This window comes from Hydra viridissima, unplaced genomic scaffold (genome assembly GCF_058129835.1).
Source record: "Hydra viridissima isolate aposymbiotic clone 2 unplaced genomic scaffold, HvirCarnegie_v1 scaffold_3, whole genome shotgun sequence".
Taxonomy (NCBI): domain Eukaryota; kingdom Metazoa; phylum Cnidaria; class Hydrozoa; order Anthoathecata; family Hydridae; genus Hydra; species Hydra viridissima.
This window is the reverse complement of record NW_028324302.1, coordinates 17,371,849-17,385,373: the sequence shown is the minus strand read 5'-3', so window position 1 is coordinate 17,385,373 and position 13,525 is coordinate 17,371,849. Positions and strand designations below refer to the sequence as shown.

Sequence of the window (13,525 nt, the reverse complement as noted above, 5' to 3'; positions counted from 1 at the left end):
TTTAATATTAACAACTTGCTCTGTAAAATTTTGTAATAAAAAAAAAAGAAACTTTATCAGATTTCATCAGATCACAGTCTCTATTCCTCTTATAACAATTAGTTCTACAATATCAAGAAATTGAACTATACTATTGATGGATTTTATTTCTTCTTCTTTTAAAATCAAACCTATTCTGGATATATCTACAAGAGCTTTTCAAATAACATTTTTTAATTCCAAAAATCCTTTTAACATACTGATTAGAGAATTCCATCTTGTTTTAGTATCCAGAATAAGCTTAAGCTCTTTTCCTAAATCAGCTTTACAAATGTTTTGAAGAACATCATTTTTAAGTAGTGGTTTCCTAAACAGATTGACAATTTTCATAATCTTTATTAAAGTGGATTCACTTATTAACAGTGACATTACTTTCTTTATTTCAGCATTCTTTATCATTATCATTATCAGAATCAGCTTCTTCATTTTCATTATCCTTATCAGTAATTAGCTCTTCTTGAGTTGTTTCCATAGATAAACATTTTTTTCTCATACTGCAAGGTGAATTCCTTGCAATGAAAAATTGATAGGTAACTCCCATTTTTCTCATAACTGATATACTATAAGTAAACTATTAAATTCATTCAACTTGTCAGTAACAAGTTGAATGAATTTAATAGTTTACAAAGCTGCTCTTTCTGAAGGCGTTCAACTATCTATTCTGATCATTCCAAGACCGTTGTGACATTTTTCTGAACTTAGTACATTAAGACACAAGTATCTTCTAGTTTTACCTCATCAAGAAAAAAATGAATAACTTTCCCTGTTCAATGTTTTTTTGTGGAGGAACTTGAGCAATTTATAACTTCATTGCGTTTCCATAGTTTATAACAATTGCCTTAACAACGCGTCGATTAATAGGGATTTTCAGTCCTTGAGATTTCCAGCCATATTTATTATCTTTAATCATTTTGAAAAGGGAATACGATCTACAGGTGTTAAACGAGCTAATAGCTCTTCAATTTAGTCATGTATTTTATCAAAGTAGGCATTAGTACTTAGCTGTATAGTTTTTGACTTTTTTTGAACGAATTTCGGTTTGTAAAATTTTATGTTAGTGCTCTAAATGATAAAAAAAACTTGTTGTTGATGAATGGAATTTAAGTTCAGCTGAAAAATGTTTGCACATGAATATTGGTTTTTTCTCTATTTTCTTATTAAAAAAATCCTAAACTTCAGAAAGAACATATTTAGAAAGCATAGTAGGAGGCGGTCAAACTATTTTTAGTGCTGCACTGAAAATGTACTATTTGCTTTACATTTCTCAGAGTTACAAGATAAAAAAGAAAATAATTCCTGTTCGTTGTCAAAAAAACGCTTAATTTTAAACAATTCCTAACGACAAATTAATCGTTTGGAAATTACTCGATTAACGATTAGTTTTTTTTAAAAACCGATTAATCGATTAATCGTTAGTCGGTTAACACCCCCAATTTGTAAACATACCGTAAGTAAAAAAAATTTATTGCACTTGATTTACTAAAAATTTTGCATTTATTTTTTTGATAAAATATGTCCTGACGGTGAAAAACAATATGACTTTGTTATAACTAAAAACTTATTACTTCTGTTTGTATATTATGAGGCTTAAGCTCTTAAGACTTCACCTTATATTAAAGTTTTATAGGTAGAAAAATGTATCCCTGTATACTAATACCAACATCAATATATTTCATGTTCATTAGAATTTTACAAATAAATCGCAATTATTTAAACAAGGTAAAGGAAATAGAATAAAAAAAAAAATTAGAAATAAAATAATCCTTTAAAAAGTATAGTTTCATAAAATTTATTTTGTAAAATCTAAAAAGGATTTTAAAAGAGACAAACTACAGGTAAAACAAATGGTGTAATATATTCACATATTTACTTTTGTCACTAGGAAATTTTCCTGGGCAGAAATGGATTATTTGTATTGATCTTTTTTGATTTGAAACAATTTTAGAAAGACAGACAGTTTTAGATTCTCCTTGATTGGTTCCTGAATTTTCTAATTTTTTATGATGTCAGCTGTGCTTATATTTTCTTAATATTTTTAAAATTTAGTTAAATCATGTTTTCTGGTTGTATAATTACATTAGACCTTGCTACAAATACAAGTTACAAAGAAAAAGAAACTCTAAGGAAATCTGTTGTTAATAATGGAGGGGTTGTTAGTTACATTGTTTCAAAAAAGGTATTAAGTATTATTTAGAAAATAGCTTTAATTTGGTTTAAACTTTTAATTTTTGAACTTTTTTTGCATAACTTCTGTATCATTGTTGTTTAAGAGTACTCATGTGGTTGTCATTTCAAAAGAGTTTGCAAAGACATCTTTTCGTTGTGAGAGAGCACTAAAATATGGGGTTCCTGTGGTCACAAGTGAATTTATTACTCAATCAGTTGAAGAAAAATGTTTGTTAAACTACAAACCTTTTCTTGCATTAGAAGTTGAGAGTGAGTCAGTTGATGAGCTTAAGTCAGGAAAACTTGCAATAAGTATGAATTTTTTGGCTTTATATTAATTGTTTATCTTTCTTTGATGTATAATGTCAACAAATTGCTTCATTATGCCTTTAAAAAATAAGTTAAAGTATGCATAGCATTTTATGATTGTTTTAGGATTGGTTTTAATTTTCCCTTTTTTTTTTTTTAACTTTCCCTTAATTTTAGAAATTATACCAAAACATTCAATTGTAAGTATTGTCTGAAATGAATAACACAGAATTAACTAAGGATTATTTTTCTAAGTTTGCTAATCAAATGTAACTTTAAAAATCTTATATATTATCTACAGTTTTATTAGCTAAATATGCATTTAAATATTTTCTGTAGATAAAAGTGGAAAAAAAAAATATTGTAAATGGTTTAAAAATAAAATCTCAAGTAGTTAAATTTTAATTTCTTAGATTTTCAAATAATTGAAAAGTTCATGTGGGCGTGTGTGCGTGTGTGTATGTATATATATATATATATATATATATATATATATATATATATACAGTGGGCAAAATAATTGTCTGTACATTAATGAAAAATAAGGTTTTTTGAAGAAAGCTCTAAAACTTTAAATAATAGAAAAAAATAAATTAAAACAATAGATAGCGCACAAGAAAACAAATAAAAACGATACACCATCTTTAATTTTCTCCCGACAATTTAAATTATAATTAACTTATTTAAAAGTTTTAAAAGTTTTAAAACCAAAAAATTGTCCGTACATTTGATTTAAAAGGTAAAATTTTGTTTATAAATGATTTTTATAATAATATCTTGTACTTTTAGGTTAAATAATACTATAATAAATAAAAATAAACCTTTTCTTAACTACATGGCTATGATGGAGGGAAAAAGAAAAGAATATAGTATTGACTTACGTAAATGAGTAATTTTTGATAGGGAAAATGGATTATCAATTAGAAAAGTTGCAAAAATGTTAAAAATACCACCAAGCTCTGTTCAATATACATGGGAAAAGTATTTAAAAACAAAATCAGTGACAAATAATGGTGTACGAGGCAGAAAAAGGTCAACAACGCCAAGAGTTGACAGGTGCATAGTTGGGAAAATTGAGCAGAATAGAAGAAAAAATGCAGTAGAAGTATCAAAAGAGCTGGAAAATGAATTCAATATTAAATTATTGCCACAAACAATTAGGAACAGACTGCATGAAGCCAATATTTTTGCACGGATGCCTCGGAGAAAACCATTCATCAGCATAGTGAGCAAGAGAAAACGGTTGCAGTGGGCAAAGGAACATGTTCTGAAAGATGATACCTTCTGGAATATGATTATTTGGTCAGATGAGAGTAAATTTAATTTATATGGAGCTGATGGTGGTGCAAAAGTTTATAGAAGAGTCGGAGAAGAATATAATGTGAAGTGTTTGAAGGCAACATTTAAATTTTGTGGTGGAAATGTTATGGTTTGGGGCTGCATGAGTGCGTCCGGTGTTGGCAAAATTGAATTTATTGATGAGAAAATGGATCAACACTTATATAGATCCATAATAGAACCAAATTTGTTGGCTTCGGCAGGAAAATTAGGACTTGGAATGGAATTTATATTCCAACATGACAATGATCCAAAGCACAAAGCTGGATCTGTAACCAGATATCTTGCTGCAAATGGCATTAACGTGTTGGATTGGGTTGCACAATCGCCCGATTTAAACCCTATAGAACATTTATGGTCGGTGGTGGAAAAAAGAATGAAAGATCAAGCTCCAAAGAATAAAAACAAGCTCAAAGAATTGGTTTTAGATGTTTGGTCATCAATTAATCAAGAAATTACGTCTAAACTCATCTCATCAATGAAAAATCGTTGTAGAGCAGTTATTGAAGCTGATGGTGGTCCAACAAGATATTAATTTAATTTTAACTACTTTTAATTTAAAAAATTAACATAGTGTACGGACAATTTTTTTGTTTAAACTTTTAACTCTTTTCAAATAAACTTATATAACTTTTCATATATTAACATATTTTTAACTAATACACTTAAAATTACTTTAATATTATAATATTTCTTTAAAAACTCTTAATTACAACTATCTAAATACTTTTAAATGTTGTTTTGATCAAATATAGATACTTTTCATTAATGTACAGACAATTATTTTGCCCACTGTATATATATATATATATATATATATATATATATATATATATATATATATATATATATATATATATATATATATATATATATATATATATATATATATATATATATATATATATATATATATATATATATATATATATATATATATATATATATATATATATATATATATATATATATATATATATATATATATATATATATATATATACATACATATATATATACATGATGATGATGATGATGATGATGATGATGATGATGATGATGATGATGATGATGATGATGATGATGATGATGATGATGATGATATATGTACATCATCATCATCGTCATCATCATCATCATCATCATCATCATCATCATCATCATCATCATCATCATCATCATCATCATCATCATCATATCATCATCATCATCGAAATGATAAAAATAATGGTAGTAATAATGATAATAATAATGATAATAATAATGATAATAAAAATGATAATAATAACAATTAACAATAACAATTAACAATAACAATAACAATTAATGATGACAATAATAATAGATAAATAATATTAATAGTAATATTAATACTAATATTAATACCAATAGTAAATATTAAGTAATAAAATATTTGTGAAAAGATATATAAAAATTTAACTGGGAGCTACATTAATACATAATGTATGAATTTTTATAGCTCCAAAATATTTTGGTCCAAGTGCTTGATTTTTGAATGTTTAGTCTAAATCTCCCCACTTCACTAAATTCTAATTGACTTACACAACTGGAATTCAATGTTATAATACAAGTAATTTGATGTTCCGCTAAATTAAAATATTAAAATTACTGCTTGAAATGGAAAAATTTCCTTTTACCTTTTTAAAGCTTAGTAAAGCAAAAGAATACCAAGTAAAGCATCTGAATGAGGAATACAAAATCCATGAAACGTTTTTAAATGTTAAAACTTGTGAAATACAACTAGTTTTAACTTAAAACACTTCAAATTACTGAGTATCTTTATAATAAAGTAGATATTAATGTACTTTAGAGTCTGAAAAAAGAAATGCTGGTAAAAAAGATATTTCTGAGAGTGAAATTCTTTTAAAGTGCAGGTATAAAGTTAATGAAATGTATGTATGTGTATGTATGTATGTATATATATATGTATGTATGTATGTATGTATGTATGTATGTATGTATGTATGTATGTATGTATGTATGTATGTATGTATGTATGTATGTATGTATGTATGTATGTATGTATGTATGTATGTATGTATGTATGTATGTAAGTCTTTCCTCTCATTATAGTAAGAAAATGACCAAAAAAGGATTACTTTTAGGGTTTGGAATGATGGTGAAGGACCTTGGAGTGCCATTACATTGTTTGAAGTGCCAAAGTATTTTCTTTTTGTTGTAAGTATGTTTTTTTGTGTTGATGACAAAGAAAAAAATCACAGAGAAATTATTAATTTTTTTAGTTTTATAGAGTAATTATTACTTCTTTTACTAAATTACTACTTGCTTTGATAAATTCTAAAAATTAGGAAGCAATTAATTTTAAAAATGTTGTTAGTTTTCTAGTTTGTTTAGATTTTTATGTTTAGAGAAAAAAGGTTAAATGAGCCAAAAATCTTTTTTAAAATTTAATTTGTTTAAATTTTTTTTTTAAACAGGGAAAAACAAATCCTCAAGGAAATAAATCATTTTGTTTAGTTGAGCTTCATGCTTCCTATGATGGAGCATGGAGGGTATGGTGTCAATATGGTGATAATGTGACAGAAAAGGTACTTAAAATTATTTTTTCACTTTTGACTTCAAAATTGAGTTCCTTAACTTTTTGATATCTAGTAAATTTATTAAGCAGTTTTCGCTTACATTATAAGTTAGTATTATCTGATATTTAGGTACAAATTTAAATTTATAGGTACAAATGCAAAAATTACTTTAAAAATTGTTTTGATGCACAATATTGCTATCAAATTAGCATAATTAGTGCCTTCTTGTTTGTTTAGGACATACTTAAGCTATCTAGGATTTTTTTCACATCTGGCACTATTTAGATCTTGTATTGCAACTTTTAGGAAACAAAACATGTTTGCCAATACAGAGCTGCTAAAGATGGATATGAATGTGAAATTTTGTTTGGAGGATGTATAAATCAATTTAAAAAAGGATTTTCAAATGAAACTTTTAGTGCATCACTTTCGAAGAGTTATTCTATTGGATCAAAGTATCTTCATGATGTAGGTTGTCTAAATTGTCTTCATAATGTAGGTTGTCTAAATTGTCTTCATGAACTCTTTTAAAATTGAAATGTTTATCTATGTTGACATTTATACCAAAACTTATGTTTCAAAAATTTTATCATTTTTTTAAAAACTTTTAAATACTTTTAGTGGCCAGGAAGAAATTTGGAATTTGAAACAGAAATTTCAAAAAATTTGAGTAATTTTGTGAATACCATTTGGACTGATGCACAAGGCAATCTTAGTGACTTGCTTACAAACAACATTCAATCATATAGCTTGGGTGATGTGGCTAGAGCAGAAGGAATTTTATTGCAAATAAAAAACAATTTGGATAAAAAAGTTGAAAATGTTGTATTAAGTTTGAGTAAAGAGTTCTTCAGTATAATTAAACTTAAAACAACCAACACTATTTTGGACAATCCAAAGAACATTTCAAGAATGTTTGACCTATGTCAGGTAAAAATAAAGTTGCTTGTATCTTCTTAAACATTCAAAACACAGAAAAAATTTTAGAAATTCCCATTATATGCCCTATATATCCTAAATTGTCTAGGTAATAAAAGATGTTATTGGAGTGAGTGAATCAACAAATTGGAAACCTATGCCCAGCTTAAATGCTAAATACAAGGCATTAGGGTGTTACATAAAAGAGTTGGTTGGTGGAGATCTAAAAGAATTAAAGAACACTATCTTAAAGTCTTGCATTACGTATGTAACTAAAATTTTTGTTTTCTAAATTTTTAAATTGTTAAAAAAAAGGGATGTCTTGAAAATTCTGAGTTTTACAAAATTTCACAGTTTTATAAAAAATATGGCCAAAAAAATGTTAAAATGTTATTGAAAAATGTTAACGTACTTAGTTTTTATTTTTATTTGTAAATCAAACCATTTTGTTTAATTTGTAATTCTGATAAATATTAAAGCTCAGTCAGAAATAGCCCTTTTTTAACTTTAAGAATGCTCCAAAAAAAGTATTTCAACTCATAATATATATAATTACTATAAATATTATTTATTAATGAAATGAAATAGTAGCTATTTTTAAAAACTCTAATTAAATTTAACAACATCTAGTGGATTCATGAGATTTATGAAAATTTTATTGCTGAGTGATTCTCTCAAGATAAAATTATTTTTTAACTTTCAATTGTCAAGTTTTAATATTGATAATAATTTTACAAAATAAATTTTTTAAATAACACAAGTTTTAGACAGCCTATTAACAAATGTAGGTTTATTTTTTGTTTATTAAACACAAATTTGAATCTGCAATCTAGAAAATCAGAATAGTGATACTGATCAATTATTAAGTATAATGCAATTGTTTGTTTGCCTTCAAATAGATATAGAGAGAATTAGTAATAGAAATGTACTAAGATGGGAGCACAATTTACTTTAGGCAGTATTTTGTTTTATAAGGCTTTGATAGAATATATATTATTTTTAGGGATGAAAATTTTCAAATTCTAAATGCATTTGAGTTAAATCGAAAATCTGAGAAGAGGGAAGGCAACTTTGTTGGGCCATTCTTTCACTCTTCATCTGTAGGAGTTTTTACATCAGTTATATTTACAACTTTTTCTTTTTAAATTACACAACACTGTTACTTGAGTTCTTGCACTTTAATTCTTTTGATCAAAGCCATGCTAATGTTTTTGTTTTTTTTAGTCAGAAAATTTTGTTGGGATTCTGTCAAGGTCAGTTTGAATTTTTGTTTGTGCTTTTTAGAGTTAATATTTTGTGAGCTTTATAGTTCTATTTGCAGCTTGATTTTAAAATGATATAAGTTTTAAAGTTTTAAATATTAAATGGTTTCATTTTTTTTTATTAAAATATCAATAAAAATTCTTTTCCAGAGGTTTACTTTTACCAAAAATTGTGGTTGATCACCATGGAGGAGAAAGGACTGATGTTGGAATGCTTGGCAATGGCATTTATTTTGCCAGTGCTGCTTCGTATGTTTTCTGCACTTTTAAAAAAATTTAAACAAAAATTTTTTTTTTAAAAGCAATACCTCTCTCTCTCTCTAATATAATATAATATATATATATATATATATATATATATATATATATATATATATATATATATATATATATATATATATATATATATATATATATAGTACATTAATATGTATATATATATACTATATATAGAGTATGTACTATAGTATTATAGTATATATTCTATATACAGTATATGTAAAGGATATATATTCTATATAGTATATATATATACTATGTATAATATGCATCGTTTGTAAAGTATGTTTGTTCAATTTTTTTTATTTATTGTAGAACTTGCATAAAGTACTCAAAGCCATCAAAAACAAGTGGAAGCAGATTCATGCTTGTTTGTGAACTGAATCTTGGAAAAACAAAGGTTTAAATATTGTCTGAAAAATTTTATTTTAATTTATAAAATTGAAAATTGAAAAACCAAATTGACATTTTTTACTGTATGTTGAAGTATTGTTTCTAGCATTTTTTTATGTGGATTATAATATTAAAACTAGACATTCAGGAAGTTTCAGAAAGAATTAAACGAAGCACCTGCTGGTTATGATAGCACACATGGAGTAAGATCCACTCCAAGTGATCCTTCTGATTTTATGGTTTGTAACTGTATTGAAATATTTTTTTAAATATTTTTAATAGCAGGGAAAAATTCAAATAGAAGTTCTGTTCTTGTGATGCATCTTTTTCTGATGCATTAGCAGACAGCTCAAAATACAGAAATTTCTTTACTAAAAAATATTATACAGAACCAGCTATAAACCATTTTTATCTTACTTAAAGAACATTTTTCATTGTTGATGTAACTTTTGATTAGGCAAGTTATTAGTTTTAGCTAAATATTTAACATATATTATTGAAATATGTTTGATAAATATAAATTACACTATCACTATTTTTAGGATGATGAATTTTGTGTTTATGAAGTTTTTCGTCAGAGAATAACGTAAGTTTGAGCTGAAATCAGGCTTAAATTACTTATACAAGTTAACCACAGCACATGAAAAACACTGAATTTAGACTTTTTATCTAAAGGGAGGTTTAAGGTACCCTAATACACACAGATATATATATATATATATATATATATATATATATATATATATATATATATATATATATATATATATATATATATATATATATATATATATATATATATATATACATATTTATGTATCTTCATAGTATTTAATCATTAGGCATGTTGTAGAGTTTAAGTTAGCAGAAGATGATGTTCACCATAATCAAAGCACAGATGTTTCTGAAGATGAGGGAATTGAGTCTGATTTAGATTCAGATTCTGGTATTTAAAAAAATTTTACAATTTTTTCTCATTGTCAAAAACAAACACATAGATAGAAATATCCATATATACATGTAAACTACCTTAATGACTCATGTTTATGTAATGTGTTATTTACAATTCTTTTTTTTTTTATCTAACAGAGCTGAGTATAAATGATGTTGATAATGTTCCAAACCCTCTCAATAAAGTTGTTAGTGGTTTACAATCTAGCAATGACCAGCCAGTACCTTTAATTGCTGTTCATGTTCGAGCAAAGTTGCAGGAATTCTCATCAGAGGTAAGATCTTTTTTTTATATAAATACTTTTTTACATTTACTTGCATTACTAAATTCATGCTGTTCACAAATAAGAATGTGGTCTGTTGGATGTAACAATCAGTGCATTTGATGGGGCTGAGGTATAATCCTGTTAGATAAACTATCATCTGTTTAAAATAAAATTTTTTTAGATATTTACTGAGACGATGGTTTGGCTGTTTTTAAAAATTTAAATGGCCCTGAAACAGAGTAAAGAAAATAATCACAAAAATGTTTAAAGAATATGATTAGTTATATGAAAAAGAAAAATTAATTAATAATTAACAAATAGAAAAATAAAATTTTTAACTATTTGGATATCACTTTGAACCTAAACAATTTTACTTACCAACTCAACATCAAGCCAGAGAAAAAATACATGCTTCTGTCATTTAACAGTAAAGACTAAAGTGAAACATTAATAAGAACAATTAATTTTTACTGGCATTTTTAATGGCGCTTTCTTTTTCTTTATATATATATATATATATATATATATATATATATATATATATATATATATATATATATATATGTATATATGTATATATGTATATATATATATATATATGTATATATATATTTATATATATATGTATATATGTATATATGTATATATATATGTATGTATATATTTATATATATATATATATATGTATATATATATATACATATATATACATACATATATATATATATATATGTATATATATATATATATATATATATATATATATATATATATATATATATATATATATATATATATATATATATATATATATATGTATATATGTATATATGTATATATGTATATATGTATATATATATATATATATATGTATATATATATATATATGTATATATATATATATATGTATATATATATATATATACATATATATACATACATACATATATATATATATATATATATATATATATATATATATATATATATATATATATATATATATATACATATATATACATACATATATCTGTACCTCGGAGGGATACAACACTATGTCCATTTTTTTCCATATTGACTTTATTACAGAGTTAAAATCAGCTTTTCTCATATTTCTTAGAGGAATAGAGCACTATGTCCAAAACCAGTTAGAACCGGATATAGCATGTTTTAAAACAACACCAAGTCCTGTGCCAATAACACTTTTTGTTGAAAAAAAGTTTAAAACTCCTCTCCTGTAAAGTTGTGAAAATGGACATAGTGTTGTATCCCTCCGAGGTACAGATATATATATATATATATACACTGCAGGCCAAAAGTTTCCGGACACTTGATATTTTTTATATAAAAAGCTAAAATCTATCCTGTATCATTAAATTAATCAATAATATTAATTTATAATACTTAAACTTACTAATTTTAAGTGTTTATGTAAGTTTGAGGTCAGTAATTAGGTATTACTGGCCTCAAACTTACATAAATTTGTTTTTTTAATTTCTTATTTTAACTTGATATATAGCGTTTCATTACTCTTAAGAGTTTGGTCTTGTTAAAGTTATTTATTTGTTGAAACATGAAGGAAATATTTATAATATAATGATATCCGACTAAAATGATTAAGAATATTTAGTTTTGTTTAGTTTTCATTTGGTATTAATGACGGTTGCATTAAAAAATCTTCAAAAAAATTTTAAAATTTTATAATTCGACTATTTAATTAAAAATATGGGTAAAAAACCTTCTTTAACGGTTGCAAAATGTTCTGAAATAATTACATTACATAAAGAAAGATATTCAGTTCGTGAAATTTGCAAAAAAGTACAAGTTGCCAGAAGTACTGTACAAGATACCATCAAACGATGGAAAGAAACAGGCATTTTTGAAGACAAAAAAAGATCTGGTAGACCATGGAAGACAACAAAAGCTGAAGATAATAGTATAATATTGATGAGTAAAAGAAATCAAAGACTTACGGCCCCAGAAATAACTTCAGGCTACAATAGGAGTCGTTCAAAATCTATTTCATTAACCACTGCGAAACGACGTCTTAGACAAGCAGGACTTTCTGGCCGTATAGTGGTCAGGAAACCGTTGCTACAGATTGAAAATAAAAAGAAAAGGTTACAATGGGCTATAGACCACCAAAATTGGACAGAAGAAGACTGGGGAAAAGTACTATGGACCAACGAGTCCAAATTTGAACTGTTTGGGCAAAGGCGTAGAATTTACATCAGAAGAACAACAAAAGAAAAAATGATCCCAGAATGTTTAGTGCTGACAATCAAGCATGGTGGTGGGTCAGTTATGGTATGGGGATGTTTTTCTTCAGCTGGTGTAGGTGACCTAGTTAAAATTGAGGGTATTATGAAAAAAGAACAATATAAAATAGTTCTAGAAAACAATGCTATACCTTCTGGCTTAAGAACTATTGGTCGTGGTTTTGTTTTTATGCAGGACAATGACCCTAAACACACCTCAAAATTATGTAAGAATTATATAAAGGAACAAGAGAATAATGGTGCCCTCAAAATCATGACCTGGCCAGCCCAATCACCAGATTTGAACCCAATAGAGTTACTGTGGGAAGAATTGGACAGAAAGGTCAGACAAAAATGCCCAACATCTAAAGAGCACCTGTGGCAAATATTAGAAGAATCCTGGTTATCAATTACACCCGAAATAATAAATAAATTAATAAATAGGATGCCACGGATTGCCAAAAAAGTGATAAAAACTTGTGGGTTATTTTTTGACGAAAAGACAGTGTAATAAGAATAGTGTTCTTAGAATTTTTTTTATTTCATTTTTTGGCTTTTTTTTTTCTGAAATAGTAACTATATGTATCTTTTAAAAAATAAATATGATATTTGAATTTTATTGAAATAATTATGGGAGTTTGAATTAAAAAATTAAACAAAATCCAAGTGTCCGGAAACTTTTGGCCTGCAGTGTATATATATATATATATATATATATATATATATATATATATATATATATATATATATATATATATATATATATATATATATATGCACACACA

At 25.6% G+C, this 13,525-nt stretch overlaps 1 protein-coding gene across 1 annotated transcript in view; it reads left to right on the top strand.

Moving 5' to 3' along the window:
* Positions 1 to 1,529: 1,529 nt before the first annotated feature.
* The window catches only part of LOC145202215 (protein mono-ADP-ribosyltransferase PARP4-like), a 51,674-nt gene continuing 39,678 nt past the window's right edge, over positions 1,530 to 13,525 (top strand). The window contains exons 1-16 of the mRNA XM_090081494.1: positions 1,530 to 2,215; positions 2,310 to 2,517; positions 5,684 to 5,747; positions 5,979 to 6,051; positions 6,312 to 6,422; positions 6,720 to 6,881; positions 7,035 to 7,343; positions 7,441 to 7,595; positions 8,335 to 8,431; positions 8,556 to 8,584; positions 8,744 to 8,842; positions 9,188 to 9,272; positions 9,406 to 9,504; positions 9,808 to 9,851; positions 10,108 to 10,211; positions 10,355 to 10,491. Coding sequence (XP_089937620.1) covers positions 2,093 to 2,215; positions 2,310 to 2,517; positions 5,684 to 5,747; positions 5,979 to 6,051; positions 6,312 to 6,422; positions 6,720 to 6,881; positions 7,035 to 7,343; positions 7,441 to 7,595; positions 8,335 to 8,431; positions 8,556 to 8,584; positions 8,744 to 8,842; positions 9,188 to 9,272; positions 9,406 to 9,504; positions 9,808 to 9,851; positions 10,108 to 10,211; positions 10,355 to 10,491 — 1,899 coding nt within the window. The 5' untranslated portion in view covers positions 1,530 to 2,092. The remainder of the gene's footprint in view (positions 2,216 to 2,309; positions 2,518 to 5,683; positions 5,748 to 5,978; positions 6,052 to 6,311; positions 6,423 to 6,719; positions 6,882 to 7,034; positions 7,344 to 7,440; positions 7,596 to 8,334; positions 8,432 to 8,555; positions 8,585 to 8,743; positions 8,843 to 9,187; positions 9,273 to 9,405; positions 9,505 to 9,807; positions 9,852 to 10,107; positions 10,212 to 10,354; positions 10,492 to 13,525) is intronic.